General features: G+C 38.5%; 2 protein-coding genes across 3 annotated transcripts in view; one reads left to right on the top strand and one right to left on the bottom strand.

Annotated features, from left to right (window-relative positions):
- Nucleotides 1–2,464, top strand: part of itga10 (integrin, alpha 10) — a 31,713-nt gene extending 29,249 nt beyond the window's left edge. For both annotated transcript variants that reach the window (XM_058414346.1, XM_058414270.1), the window contains exons 28-31: nt 128–241; nt 962–1,057; nt 1,180–1,293; nt 1,846–2,464. In XM_058414346.1, coding sequence (XP_058270329.1) covers nt 128–241; nt 962–1,057; nt 1,180–1,293; nt 1,846–1,899 — 378 coding nt within the window. In that variant the 3' untranslated portion in view covers nt 1,900–2,464. The remainder of the gene's footprint in view (nt 1–127; nt 242–961; nt 1,058–1,179; nt 1,294–1,845) is intronic.
- Nucleotides 2,465–2,531: 67 nt separating this feature from the next.
- On the bottom strand, nt 2,532–16,028 carry polr3c (polymerase (RNA) III (DNA directed) polypeptide C). Its single transcript, XM_058414473.1, has 15 exons — nt 15,875–16,028; nt 14,635–14,781; nt 13,349–13,613; nt 10,348–10,566; nt 8,179–8,261; nt 7,960–8,064; nt 6,756–6,848; nt 6,574–6,654; nt 6,434–6,485; nt 6,213–6,273; nt 5,971–6,121; nt 4,675–4,776; nt 4,440–4,489; nt 4,093–4,242; nt 2,532–2,831 (listed from the first exon to the last, which is right to left on the bottom strand). Exons 2-15 carry the CDS (start codon nt 14,779–14,781, stop codon nt 2,753–2,755), a joined length of 1,638 nt encoding a protein of 545 aa, XP_058270456.1. The 5' UTR covers nt 15,875–16,028; the 3' UTR covers nt 2,532–2,752.
- Nucleotides 16,029–16,122: the final 94 nt, after the last annotated feature.

Raw genomic sequence — 16,122 nt, 5'->3', positions numbered from 1 at the left:
CCTAAACGGCTCACATGAGATATGGTCCAATATAGGGAGCCATATACTTTTATATAAAACTGATACTGTGTTAAATAGATTGTACTGATGTGTTACATATCTGTGGGTATTAAATATGTGTGTGCAGAACTGCAGCTCTTCTTGGTGTGTGGAGGTCATGTGTCAAATCCAGCAACTGCTGAAGGGACAGACAGCCGTTATTCGCATCACTAGAAGGGTGCATGATAACTTCTTCAGACAGGTAAGGAGCACACACACACACACACTGTAACCTCAACTATAGATAAAATTTATGTTTACATCAAATTGTTTGTCAAAACACATAGAATTCCAGTCTAGTGAACAAAATTATAATATTGTCTATACTGAAGAATATCCTATACATACAATTCTGCCAAAATAACACACCTCACTAGGTGGTTGTTCTTCTATTCTGATCACCTTTGTATGCAAAATCTGTCCAAAAAATGCTACATACCTAGCTGCCTTTTGTAAAAGTCATTGTTTTCCACCAGTGGGAAAGAACTGAGGACTTTGTGCTTTGTGGTTTCTCTCTCACATGACAAGCTGCTTTTTATTGTTATATTAAGTGAAAGTTAAAAAATAGAGGTTGGTGAGGGAAAAGTTTATAGCTGCTATAACGTAAGTAATAAAATGTATAAAATCAACTTGTTTTGCAGATGTTCCACAACATTAAATGTAGCTATAAACTGATCAAAAGTCTTATCATGCTTTAATTAGTAGTAAAATTTTAAATGTTGGTCTAAGAGCTGAGATCTAAGAGCAATGAAGTAAGAAATGGCAATGCATCACACCACCCAGACAGTGGTTATATTCTTATAATAGGCTGTCTATCATGCTTTATTGCTTACATGTAAACAAATTTACCAAACAAAAATATTTTCTTAAACCCTTGAATCTTTTATTTATTTGTTTGTTTGTTTGTTTGTTTGTTTGTCAGGCTAAGTTCAAAGCTGTGATGATAGTCGGCTCCTACCATCTGTCTGCTAAGGAGTCTAATCTGATCACACTTGGTAATGCTGGCCTTTGGAGAGAGGTGAGAGGACTTGGTTAACTCACACAGACACAGACAGCATTACTGTAAAACTGTACATAGCTCATGTGACACTTCCTCTGAAGAGCCTCATGGTTTATTATGTGATTGTGTTGTTTGTCTAGACCGTGTTGGAGGTAATGAAGGGTCGTTCAATTCCAATCTCTCTGTGGATCCTCATTGGCAGTATCATTGGAGGCCTACTGCTGCTTGCACTTATCATTTTCATCCTTTGGAAGGTATGGATTTTATACTCAGCATTTCAGGTTTTTTGTAGCTTGTGTGTGTGCTGATTATTGGCTAATATTCAATACTGATTATTATGATCAAGCATCCCTAACACTTTCCTTTATAGAACGTTTTGTTTAAAGTACAGATGATCATACTGCTCAATCACTGTTGATTCACACTCTCGCATAAAAGTAAACTTTATACATGAGGAACTTCCTTAGTTTACACCAGTGAATCCAAATACAATTACATCTCCATAACCAGAGGCATATGTTTTCACTGAACTGGCACCTTCACAAACCTTACACAATGGGTTTTCTTATTCTGTGACTCTTGGTTTTCCGCTCAAATTACATCCGTCTGCCAACCCAACAGTTCTGTTTAACATTGGAAGTGTAGGCTAAATATTGCAAATAAAGCAAACAGACACAGTATTGCAACTTGATCTTGTTTAGTATGTATTATATGCAGATTTTCCCTCACTGTGAATGGGGATGTATCCACAACACTGTGGAGTACTGTGCTTACGTTACTTACTTATTTTCCTGTCTTTCTTCCAGCTTGGTTTTTTTACAAGAAAACAGATAAAAGATGATGAGGAACACGAGGACTGAGTCTCACCTCCAATGAAGCACTGAGTTGATACGTCACAGTTTCAAAATTGACTCCTTCCCTTCCTCGGGGGGAGCAGAACACTTACCTATTATACCTGCTCCACCTCTCTGAGAGAAGTGAGTGCTAGCAACAGTATTGGATTATAGAAAGCAGAAATGCCTTTTGAGTGTAAGCACTTTGTGAATAAAGCAGGCACTGAGTTGAGGCTTGGTCAGGACACATGTTCAGTTCAGTCAGAAGTCAAATGAAAGATCTCAAGCAGGCTTTCCAGGGCGCTGTAATGGATGACCTTAATATAGCTACAGTGAGGCACTGCTAATGTCAGGCTGTATTTGGATTGCAGACTAGAAAAGGGTGGGGAAGAGGACTGAGTGCATTAAATGCACTATTCAAACATAGGGGCAAGATTCATTTTATTTATCTGCATCCAAATACCATTTTTATTCAGTAGGTGTTCATTTCTCAGGTTTGCATCGCTCATGTTTTGAGTCAAAAATTGATTTTGAATAAAGGTTTGTAAATCATTCTAAGCTGCCATTCTTTCTCTATCTGAGATCTCATCTTTGACAAACAGACACCCACACAAGCATTCATGAAATCATGTACTTTTATTATCATTATTATTATTGAATATATTTTCATATTCTGTTTGCATCCATATCAGCAATAAAATAATCAGTCCTCTAGGTAAAACATATGTATATGAAAGAAATTACTGAATGTTCTATGCTACTCATCCTTCCACATAATTAAATAACCACCTAAACCAATATGAGTAAATGCAGCAAAAATACATCAACTTCATGAAATTGAAGCGAGTTGAAATCTCACTAGCTAAACATCCAGGAAGTGTCAGCGTGAGGAAGCGGAGTTAACGTAAGATTCTAAAAGGAATATCGTCTCGTCTACCTGGTTTTCACTGGAATCCAACCTGTGGGTATAAAGAGAAAAAGACTCAGATTAGGAAAGAATTATTATAGGAAAAAAAATTATGATGTAGTGCTAATCATGTTTACCGCTCGATACTGTAAATATATTGTGTATAGTGTATAGAATGTTGCAGTATCATAAATTTTGATAACATTTATCACTTAAATATATTCTCATCAAAAATCATGGACAAAATTCTCATGGAAAGAGCAGAAACTGCAAGAACACATGACCAAAGAGCAGAATGTCGATTGATGTAATAGGAGGATAACGCAGTTGCACCCAAACAAATGAGGTTGTCTGATTGGTTAAAACCTTATGCGGGTTTGGTCAATCAAAAATGAGAAGAATCACCAGTCTAGCCTGGTCCAGTCGCCTAGCCTTTTGAGAGTTTAGTTCCACAAGTCTTTATACTGTCATAACCAATCATGTTAAATGAAGTGCTCTACTGAAATCTGGATGCATGCCTATTCCTGGTTTAGTCATCACTCCATTCACCATCCGTGATCTCCTTCCCAAGACGTCACTCCAGACACAACTAGACCTCCAGCAAATCAGCACAACCTGGGAAATCACCATCTAAGTGCAACCCATTGCAAATATTATACCTCCAGATTATCACCCAACTGGTGCATTAAGGTAGTTTAATAAGATTTATAACCACATTAGAGAATGATGTGAGGGTTAATGATATGAGGGTCTGATAGTTTGTTCAGGTCATGGCCTAAGAAACTGTACACATTGCAAGCTTGGGATGTCATTCATGCCCTGCTTCAAAGCCATTATTTATTTACTAAATAATGTACTGTATGTGTGTGTGTGTGTGTACTTTAGTTTCTGTGTAGAATAGTTCAAAAAAAGTCTCATCCATCTTTAAAGAGAAGTATCTTTCTCTGTGTACACAAGATAATATCTTAAACTGCTGATCTTGTCACTAGGCTTAGTATATTATTCTCAGTGACCAAGAGATATGACATTCTAGATACTTAAAGCTACTTATAGCTAGACAATTAAGTTGATCAGTCTTAAAAACATTGATGTTGGAATTGCCTAGAAATGATCTTATTATTCCAATTTGAGCTAATCCTACATGCTTCCCTTACAGTATGCACACACTCACATACACACAAACAACATATATCTGATTAGAGTAGTTTGTGTGTAGTCATGAAGTCCTTAATAGAAAGACAATAAACCAATAAATGATACATTGTGTAATGGCTGTCCAAGACTAGGCTTAATACAGGCTAGTGCTACAGTACTTGTTGATATGATGCCGAAGTGCCTCTAGCTGCTGTCTCTCCGGTGCAGTGATCATCTCTTCCACCTCAGCCAGCTGAGCTGTCTCTGCCCCGCTGGCCTGCAGGGATGCCAGGATTGCTTCAATACGCTGTGACTTCTCCAAATGACGCCTTTCAGTCAAGTAGACAAGTCATGAAATAATCCAAGAAAACAGCACAAATGCACAAAATCAGACAAATGCACATCACCAGTATTAGAAATTCACAGAAACTAGAAAGTCCATCGGAACCATGCAGTGACTTAAAACTCTAACACAGCTCTAAACTGTGTTTATTAACTAGCGCTTAGATGGCAGGAGGGAACTCACTTGTTTTCTTTGGTCTCAAACAGCCTCCTCTCTATCAGGTTACCCACCGTCTGTGGGTTACACACAAACACACATGCTCACATATATTCAATGTTAAGACAATAACATGGAATTAATGCCATGACCAAAAACAGCTCCACAATATAAAAGAATTATGTATTATGATTGGGGGAAAGTATATCAGACAAACAAAACTCTAAAAGTGTGTGTGTATGTGTGTGTGTATGGCTGGCACCTTGTAGCAGTTCTGCAGCAGAAGTCTGGCGGTGGGCAACTGGTTAACAGTGTAGAGGTAAAAAGTACGGGAAGGGGCATGGTCTGGGGTTTTTGGAATTTCCTGGAAGCAAGACAAAAGATCAGACAGATAAATAATAAAATAATAAAAAATAATAAAAGTAAATTGTAACACTATACTTATAACAATAGTTAATAATAATAATAATAATGTAATAGTAAATGATAATAAAATAATAGTAAATAAGAATAAAAAGTGTATAATAAAAGGTTTCTCTAAAGTAACTTTTACAAACTGCAGCTTTAACCCTACTGAAAGGTCAGTGTAGGTGTGGGGCGTGATCATGCAGCACTTGAACATATGCGGAGCGTCCACTTAATTAGGAATACCTGTACAACTGTACAGATATTTAATTATCTAATCATGTGGCATCAGGGCAATGCAAAAAATCATGTTGATACAGGTCAAAATCTTCAGTTCATGTTCACATCAATCATCAAATGAAGAAAAATATGATCTCTGTGAGCTGTGGCATGTTGTTGTTGGTACCAGATGAGCTCGTTTGAGTACTTCAGAAACTGAGATTTCACACACAACAGTCTCTAGGATTTACACAGAATAGTATGGAAAAAAACAAAAAACAATTAAGTGAGCAACAATACTGTGCATGGAAATGCCTTGGCCAGAGAAGGAAAGGTGCCAGATTGATCTGAGCTGCCAGGAAGGATACAGTAACCCACGCTTTACAACTGTGCAGAAAAGCATCATCAGCATGCTTAAAACTACAAAACCTGAGGTGACTGATCTATAACAGCAGAAGGCCACATCAGGATTCACTCCTTTTAGCCATGAATAAGAACCTAAGGCTATCATGGTCAGAATCAATCTGGCCATTTTCCATTATCAACAATGTTTTTCACTATTCTGTCCACTATTCCCATGAGATTTTGAAATACTCAAGACAGCCCATCAGGTACCAACAACAAAACATCGAGATCACATTTTTCCCCATTCTGATGCTTTCACTGAAGCTTTGACCTGCCTGATGTTACACACTGTGCTGCTGCTAAATGATTGGCTGATTAGATGACAGAATGAACGTGTAGTTGTACAAGTGTTCCTAATAAAGTGATCGGCGAGTGTAAACCTGTTTATTCAACAATGCTCTGTTTATATGCTGTGTCTCGCAGTGAGAGACTCTGAATACAGCGAGCAGGTGGTGAAGAATGGAAAAATCAATAAATTCATTCCCTTCACACAAAGGCAGGTCTCTTTTAGCAAGTGCAGCTGTGTTACCTGCAGCTGGACCAGATTCTCAGACAGCAAAGTGTAGAGCATGTCTTTAGCCTCCTTCGCAGGAATCATGGCAAAATCCTCCACCTGCTTCTGCTCCAAGTGCTTCTTCCGTAATAACAGGCGGAAAATCCGGGCTGACCGTGAACCGAATCTGCCGCCAGCATAACGGGAAAGAAATGTAATTACACACCAAAAACAGTTACACACTAACTTTAACTGAACCAGAAGGTAATTAAGCTCACCGCTCCTGGACTACAGACTCCACTGTAGCTCTGGCCAGGTTAGCCAATGCTCGGTGCAGATCTGAATACAAGCTCAGGCTCAATACTCATTTAGTTTCTACACTGTGTTAGAGTTTTATCCATCAAATCAACTAATAATATATTAGAATGAACGTATATCCAACTAACAACTAGCAATATTTATTGCAAATTCAGTTTAGTTACAAAGCAACTAAGGATACTGACGACGTACATTCCTCCTCCGCTGTCACCCATCTTACCCACAAACTCCATCTGAGAGAAACAGAGAGTGGTATTTGGTTAGGATAGACTGCTGAGGTCATGCACATCTGCATACATGTAATTTTATTTCACTGTTTACCGGATCATCCACCAGTAGAGTCAGGTACTGGTCCAGTATGGGTCTGCTGATGTTGTAACTGGGAGGCAGTGCTCGGAAGATCTTACAGAAAATATTTAACACGATTTAACCACGTAACTCCAATAAAACAATAAAATCTATAGAATACGATAAAACAATACATATCTTTCCATGCGTTTTACCTCGTTAGCTGAGACGGCTTGTGTGTGGGCAGCAGTAGCTGGTGTTGTCACTTCACTCATTCTCAGCATGGTCCTGACAATCTCGCTGCTGGTCTATTGGGAAAGCGTGCAAAGCGGATGAGGATAATGGGTAAATGTTACATTTTTATAAGCTATAAGAGAATGTGTGTTACAGTGGTCTTAACACAGGTGAGAGTGATACAAAACAGTGATGACATAACATTATGAGCACTGAAAGGTGAAGTAAATAACACTGATTATCTCTTCATCATGGCACCTGTTAGTGGGTGGGATATATTAGGCAGCATTGAACATTTTGTCCTCAAAGTTGATGTGTTAGAAGCAGGAAAAATGGGCAAGTGTAAGGATTTGAGCGAGTTTGACAAGGGCCAAATTGTGATGGCTAGAAGACTGGATCAGAGCATCTCCAAAACTGCAGCTCTTGTGGGGTGTTCCCGGTCTGCAGTGGTCAGTATCTATCAAAAGTGGTCCAAGGAAGGAACAGTGGTGACAGGGTCATGGGTATCCAAGGCTCACTGATGCACATGGGGAGTGAAGGTTGACCCACGTGATCTGATCCAGCAGACGAGCTACTGTTGCTCAAATTGCTGAAGTTAATGCTGGTTCTGATGGAAATGTGTCAGAATACACAGTGCATGACGGGTCAGGGCTGTTTTGGCAGCAAAAGAGGGACCAACACAATATTAGGCAGGTGGTCATAATGTTATGTCTGATCACTGGTGTATGATCACTAACACAACAGTGAGAAAAGCAGGATTAAAAAATAGTGTTCAATGTAATTTGTAATCATTTATTTATTTTTAATTTATTATTTTATTATAACTTTATTTCTGATTATATTACATAATTCATCATTTTATTTGATTTATGTATCATATAAATTATCATTAACTAAATTAACAATATTTCCACCCAACAATGTAGTCGATTAACATTAAGCTTTAGTTGCTAAGGTACATAGCAGGCTTTAGGTTGAAGGAAGGAAACCCTGAACAAAGTTGGTACATTAATCTAGAGTTGAATTATTTTGAAGTGTTGTGCATAAAACAAGCTTTCAAACATGACTCGGTTAACCAGATTTTATAGCAGAAACTAGTCCTTTTAGAAAATATTCTTCTGTCATATTATTAAATGCAGAAATATGCAATTAAAGGCTGCAAGCATTTGGTTGGTTGAGCTCTACCTGGTCCAGTTTGGAAGCTACAGCCCCGATGATGGCCTGATGTCTGAAATGTAAATGAAACCGCTCAAAATTCACCTGCCAGTGAATTCCCTCATCGCCACACACCTGAAAAGAGAGGAGTGAAAAAAAAAGCAGAGTGTGTGTTGTAGAATTCATGAAGGCTGATGCTGCAAGTGTACACATTCATACACAATCTGCTTTAACAGCAAAAACCACCACCTCTGTGTTGTCCATTTTGGCTCTCTTTGCTCCTTTGCCGTTCGCTTCTGTATCTCCACTTGAGCGCCTGCGTTTCCCCCGACCTGAGAAAGAGAGAGCAGAGACATAACATCATACATCACCATACATTTACATAGCTAGGAGAAGGGCTCAGTGGTGGCTCAGTGAAATTAGTGGCTTCTGATTTTAAATCCCAGGAGTGCTACTTGGATTCTCTGTCAATCATGACACCCTTTAGATTAACTTCCACATGAAAGTGTGGAATACATCTAAAAGAAACCGTTTTACTCATCGAATAGTTGTCAGAAAATGGAGTACAGTTTGGTCTGTAATGGTGTCATTCATCTAAAACAGTATAGTAAAAGAAAAATATTTTTACATCACTGGAACAGAAACTGGACTAAAATGGACAAATGATAAATGATAAATGGACTCGACTTGAACAAATGCAGACATATCAGTAACCTCAAAACAATCCACATGCTACAAGAAAACTTTAGACTCTTACTCAATCCAAAATGGCTTCCTACTCACAAGGAGAAACAAGAAGAAAGCCATTTCAGACTGAACGCCTATTTTTAAAACTACAAGATTTAAGAGTTTGGAATTCGGTCCACTCTTCCGCCCACAGTAAGGCTATTTGTGACTTATGTATTTGATTCAATTTTATTTTTATAGTGCGTTAACAATGGACATAATCACAAAGCAGCTTTACAGAAATCCGGATTTATTTTCAGATCCTTAATGAGCAAACCAAAGGAAAAAACAGTGGCAAGGAAAAACTTCCTCAGATGACGTGATGGGGGGGAAAATACCAAAGTAATCAAACAGATCCTCTTTTAAGTGACAGCAAATAGGGGGCTCATCAACACAGTAGAGTCTTTATGATTACGGCAGATGTTCTTTAGAATGTAGAGTTGGGCATGGAAAAGTTCAATTCTTTAAAAGTATCCATGTAACCTGGGTTGCGTTTCTGTGGAGAAGAGGATACCACAGCACACCTTCAGAGATCCTGTGGAGCCCAGGCCTCGATGGCTCAGAGCTGGTTTAATGGTGCAGGCGGTTTTAATGTTATGGCTGAGAACAAGTTTGCCAGAGGCTCTACACACATCTGAGACTGATATATGCAGCGAGCTTATTAACTCTAGTTCATTAACTAAAATACTGTGTAGAGAACAAATAATATAACACCTGGCTGCTTCCAGTTTTTTCAAACCAAGTGTTATCTAATCTGTACATTTTTTTTCTTCAGTCGATTAAAAAAGGTCTTGAACAATCCAGATAGTAGCTCACTCTCTAAACCCCTTACCAGAGATAAATAAAAAAAACAAAAAAACAGATCAGATGAGGTCCGGATAAGTCAGCACCAGCTATCATTTTTTCCAGCTCATAATTTGCTCATCTCAACAATAAGAATAAATCAGCTTTCATTCTACTGTCTTCTTAATTTTTATGGCAGACCACCTACTAGCTTCCCACCATATTAAACACTCATTTCAGCCAGGAAAAAAAACAAACATTTATCACTCCTGATCTTTTTTTTCCCTTTTATTACATTATACCGAACCCTTTAACTTCCTTTCGGCTTGTTTACTCTCTCAGGTGCTGATACAGTCTCCCTGCTATCACTGTGGATTCAGACTTCTTTCATGCTGAATGTATGATGTATGATTTGCGCATACAAATTTCCTGCAAAAAATTTCCTCTAAAATTCCTGAACCAGCTTTGAATGTACTGACTTTAAATGTAATGTATTTTAAATGTACTGCTTTAAATGCTTTAAATGTACTGACTGTAAATATTACTGCATGGTCAGAGCCATCTTATTTACAGAGTATATTTTTTTATTATTTTTAAATAATGAATACTTGAAAATAATTTTAAATTAATAAATAAATTGTTACCCAAAGAAACAGACTGTAGCTTTAACTAAATATTTTACTTAAATTAAACTTTAAAATTTAATCATTTTAATTGGACCATTTTCAGACTTGCCCTGGAGTGAAATGTGTTTGCTTAAAATTTGTCATGAATTTTTCATCTGTCAGTAACACCAAATGTACACAATGGCCTTAAGCATCTGCAGAAAACCCGCTATCAGCATTTCATTACAGATTACTGCAGGCTGATATGTTCTACAACAAATGTGTGCAAGTGGAAGACACTCACCCGAAAGATGGATCTGTGGAAGTCTATAACAGTCTGGGTGACTCTCTGGTTGATCAGACTGAGGTGTTGTAGTAGCAGGAGCATCAGCTGTTCCTGTGGATGATGTTCTTGAGGCTGTTGCTCCCAAACTGTCCACTGGAGGGCAGCGCTGAATGAAATGAGTCTCCACCAACTTGGAAAATGCGTTGACCACCTCACTGTAGTCCATACTCTGGCCATCTGGGTGCAGAAATTCATCAAAACTACTTGAACATACTTTTAGAATAGTAAATAATCATATGACTAAAAGCTTCTTTCAGTAAAAGCTACCCCTATGTTCCAGTTTGCCATTTCATTATGTAGGTGTGAACAAACCGGCTCTGAAAAAAATTGAATTTACTTAAATTGTTTTGAATTATGTTGAATTTATGCTCAGAAATTCAACACAAACTGGACAAGTATATCTGAATTCCTGAATAAATTTAACCTACGGCTCTCACCTGAGCTGAGGACTGAAAGTGTTAGCTTAGTGGACTTGGGATCCAACACCTTCACCACTAAGCTGACACTGCTGGAACCCTGAGCAAGGCCCTTAACCTTTAATGGCTCACTTGTATAAACACTTGACCAAAATGTAAGTCGCTGTGGATAAGGGTGTCTACTAAATGCCATAAATGTAAATGAAACCAGATCGCTGGGATCAGCGCTCAGCAACACCCACATTTACCACTTAGCTATTCTACCTCCTGCTCTAACCACATTTATTTAATACTCCAGTAATAGTTCCTATCAGTGCCAGCTTCCACATGAGATTTCATAAATATAATTGGATTACGTTCGAATTTACAAGAAATGATCATGTGTTCGTGCTACATAATGCATAAAAAGACTTGTTTAAATTAAGTTTAGTACAAGCAAATGAAATCGTAGTCTTAAGAAACTTAATATTTTAATGTAACTACTGTATATATGTAATATGTCCTCTTAGGTCTGATAGACCACAATTTCATTGAAAGTCTATACTAACTAAACCCACAAAAATCTTAATGAAATTATTAATGAAATCATTAGGTAGTTTAAAAAATTGAGTGAATTTAAAATGTATTTAAAATGTATTTTATTTTATTTTATTTTACACCTTAATCTTGCTAGTGTAGGCTGAAAACAATAGTGGAATAGCCCTATAACTCCTATTCACCTACTGACAAGCATTTGGTCAATCTTCCACATTTCATCCTTGTTAATGTCTCAGTTATCTATCAAGGTTCATCCCATGAACAAGATGCATTTAAATCCATATCTGTTTTTAGAACACTTTCAAAATTAGTCACTTACTAACAATCACACACATTTCCTCAGAAAAAATAACACAAACAGTAAAGAGCAGTAATCCTGCATGCTGATTAAGTGATTCCCAGTGACGACAGCTAATATAAAGCCTCACTGTAGATCATATCTGCATGACAATAAATTATTTAAAAAAAAAATCAATCATACAATACAGAGTAATCGTATCAGCATGTGTGAACAAGCATCTGGGTTTGTAGGAAAGGAAACCTGTTAAAATTCTCCTGTGCTGTGTTACAATACAGAGACATCCAGATGCACAAGTTTTATCTTAGAGGAGACATTTGACACCACCCGGAGAAACATAACACCATTACTAGAGGGTTAAGTGATTTTTTTTTTTCAATTCCTGCAGCGAGATTTGTTTATATAATACATGTTTAATGGACGACAGTTTAAAACAGTCTGCAGGGACGTATCCTTTAATGTTCCCTGTCTAAGCTAAGCATAAGATGGTTCTACTTAAATCTGCTCTCTCAGTTTCCTGCTAGTTGTCTCTTATAACACAGTGCAAATTACCTAGGTTCCTTTAGTGTGCAACCAAAAACATACAACACTCTTTATTGCTTGCTGTGGTAAAGATAAATGCTTGCTAATCCCTGTTTTTGTTATCAGGATAAAGCATAAATTACTATATTTTTGTTTAGCATACACACAGGTTAATAAAATAATGCCACAATATAAAGTTCTGTTTATTTTATGGTGACAAATTTCGTAAATCATGGAAAGGATTGTATATTAAAGAGAGTGTGACTGAAAGAAATCTAGTGAATCAGATCATTGTGGCTCCAAACCCTATGCAGGTAAATGACTGATGATAATCACCAGTCGTCTAGCCATCACAATTTGGCCCTTTGTGAAACTCGCCCAAATCCTTACGCTTGCCCATTTTTCCTGCTTCTAACACATCAACTTTGAGGATAAAACGTTCACTTGCTGCCTAATATATCCCACCCACTAACAGGTGCCATGATGAGATCATCATCAGTGTTATTCACTTCACCTCTCAGTGCTCATAATGTTATGCCTGATCGGTGTATACTCTATGACCTAGTCTATGAATTTTTGAAGGGTAGTATTATCTAAAATAGGAAGTGTTTACTCACCAGAAATACAAGGCATGTCCCAGTTAATGCACATAATGTAATGTTCCTTAATTGAACAGAATATTGTGAATTTTTTAAATGTTGGAACAAATAAATCACTCAGCATGTATGGGCTAAAGGTATTAGTAAGATATTTTGTTCACTGGAGTGTCATTGGGCATCTTGAATTTTTCTTTTCACCCAGTATCAGCGCCTGGTAGCCCCGCCCCTCTTCCCTAACTTAAGCAAAACTGTGACTGTTAAATGCATGAAGTGTCCAACATTCAACGCTTCATTTTTTTCAGTTAGGTTCTTAAAGTGCACTACTTCTTCTTTTTGGAATTTTCAGTGTAAAAGCAGTGCTCACATTATTTATACTCCAAACTGCCATAGAATAGTGCAGAAGAATGCGATTTTGGATGCACCTATGATTTTAACATATTTATTTGTTGCCACGGCTTTAAAAAAAAGTCATATCAACGGCTCTGTAGATCTGCGACATAACGTGAAGAACATTATTTCACGTATTCCACAGATATACAGGCTGTTATGTAACAAACTGTAAACGTATAACACTACAGCTCACTCACCCTCCATATTCTGTGTCAATCTGTCTGCTACAGTCCTGACCACACTGCTCATGGTCATCTGACCCCTCTGCAGAATCTCCTCTATAACCAGCTCTCCCGTGTCTCCGTACAGACTCTTAGCCGTGTAGATGTAGCGTGGGTACCGGAGCATGTAGAGAATGCGCTCACAGTTAATCTGGTACTCAACAGGACCAGCAGGACCTCGTCGGCCTGGACCAAACTTAGCCATACCATGCTGTACCAGCACACACAGACACTTCTTCACCTAGTAAAGAACAAGAAATAACATTAACCTGTAAGTCAGGGGTGTTTCATCAATAAAATGTGCAGGGTTATTCCAGACGAATTATGGGTGTAATGTAAAAAAAAGCATGAGTCTGAAAAATATATATATATACACTTATATTGCCAAAAGTTTTGGGACACCTCTGCAAATCATTCGGGTGTTGTTTTTCGGGGGTTTGGGCTCGGCCCCTTAGATCCAGTTAAAAGAACTCTTAATGCATCAGCATACCGAGACATTTTGGACAATTTCATGCTCCCGACTTTGTGGAAACAGTTTGGGGATGACCCCTTCCTGTTCCAACATGACTGTACACCAGTGCACAAAGCAAGGTCCATAAAGACATGGATGAGCGAGTTTGGTGTGGAGAAACTTCACAGAGTCATGACCTCAACCCGACAGAACACCTTTAGGATAAATTAGAGTGGAGACTGCGAGCCAGACCTTCTCATCAACATCCGTGCCGGACCTCACAAAAGCGCTTCTAGAGGAATGGTCAAAAATTCCCATAAACACACTCCTAAACCTTGTGGAAAACCTTCCCAGAAAAGTTGAAGCTGTTATACCTGCAAAGGGCTGGCAGCTCATTATTAAATTCATGTGCATGTAAAGGCAGAAGACCCCGTTTTGGCCTGGCTCACAGACTCGACTCTAATTCATATGAAAGGTCTTCTATCGGGTTGAGGTCAGGACTCTGTGCAGGCCAGTCAAGTTCCTCCATACCAAACTCACTTGTCCATGTCTTTATGGACCTTGCTTTGTGCACTGGTGTGCAGTCATGTTGGAACAGGAAGAGGTCATCCCCAAACTGTTCCCACAATGTTGGGAGCATGAAATTGTCTAGAATATCTTGGTATGCTGAAGCATTAAGAGTTTCTTTCACTATAACTAAGGGGCCAAACACAACCCCTGAAAAACAACACCTGAATTCAATGATTTGGAGGGGTGTCCCAAAACTTTTTCCCATATAGTGTATGTGTATTCTGAAAAATACTAAGGTTACCAGATCAAGGGAAGTCTTGGTTTCATGAGCCAGAGCTCGCAGATTGAGTGTGCCACTGCGCAGCAAGTGAACTCCAACTTTCTCCACCACGTCACCAAAGTGCTCTCTCAGGAGGAGACCACACAGCCGTGCCTCCTGCGTTGTCATCTGAAAGTCACAACGAGAGATCTGAGTGGAAACTCTGCAACACTATGTAACTGTATGCAACTTTTCATAACTGTGCAACACTGGGTAACTGTGTTACTGTATGCAAACTATGCTGCACTTGTGTGTAACAGTGTTACATTGTGCACTTGTGTGTAACAGTGTTACATTGTGCACGTGTGTGTAACAGTGTTACATTGTGCACGTGTGTGTAACAGTGTTACATTGTGCACGTGTGTGTAACAGTGTTACATTGTGCACGTGTGTGTAACAGTGTTACATTGTGCACGTGTGTGTAACAGTGTTACATTGTGCACGTGTGTGTAACAGTGTTACATTGTGCACTTGTGTGTAACAGTGTTACATTGTGCACTTGTGTGTAACAGTGTTACATTGTGCACGTGTGTGTAACACTTACATTGTGCACTTGTGTTTAACACTGTTACATTGTGCACTTGTGTTTAACACTTACGTTGTGCACTTGTATTTAACGGTTGTGCAATAACTGTGTAACATACTGGGTGTAACACTGTCAATTGTCAACTGTGTGCAGTTGCATGTGACTGTGAGTAACACCGTTACTTTGCAGAATTGTGTGTAACCTTCACTGTTAGTGTGCAACTGCATTTAATTGCATGCAATGTTGTAACCCTGTGAGTAATTGTGCAACTCTTTGTAAATGTGTGCAACTGCTTAACTCTATATAACTAGTATATAACCTTGTCTAACATGGTGAACCTTTGCACAGCTTTGTAACTCTGTGAAAAAGTGCAAATGTGAAACACTGAAACTGTGTAACTCCGTGTAACTCAACAACTGTCAATAAACGTCATCACGAGTAATCAGTGGATATACATGATGGATCATTTGATCGTTGTGTATTATGGAGGAAACCAATAATCCACTTGCTTTATCCATTTCCAAGTTTTTGAAAAAGCGAGAAATCGGAATTCTGGAAAATTACAAGTAACAGACTGGATGGTTTCAAACTACCACTATAACCTGGCTACAATAGTTAGCTGTTAGCTAACGAATGTTAACCACTTCACATGCTACCATCCTTCCGGGGAGGAAAAGAAAAGCAGCAATCACGCACCTTTAAAAGCAGTATCGAGTTTCCTCGTGCTTATTGTAGAAATCAAGCCTTGTTAGTAAACGTTTTCGTTGGAAGTCAGCTCTCACATGGCATTTCCCAGAGACAGCCCAATTTACTTCCGGTTAGAGAGCACCGCCTCCTCCTATAGGCCAGAACACGAAAACCCTATATTTTTCTCTTTAATCGTTAATCTGAGAAACTCCGCCCTCCAAACGATGATTGGCTAGAAGTTTCCATTCCCCACCACT

Source organism: Hemibagrus wyckioides, linkage group LG01 (genome assembly GCF_019097595.1).
Source record: "Hemibagrus wyckioides isolate EC202008001 linkage group LG01, SWU_Hwy_1.0, whole genome shotgun sequence".
Classification (NCBI taxonomy): Eukaryota; Metazoa; Chordata; class Actinopteri; order Siluriformes; family Bagridae; genus Hemibagrus; species Hemibagrus wyckioides.
This window is presented reverse-complemented; position numbering and strand designations above follow the sequence as displayed.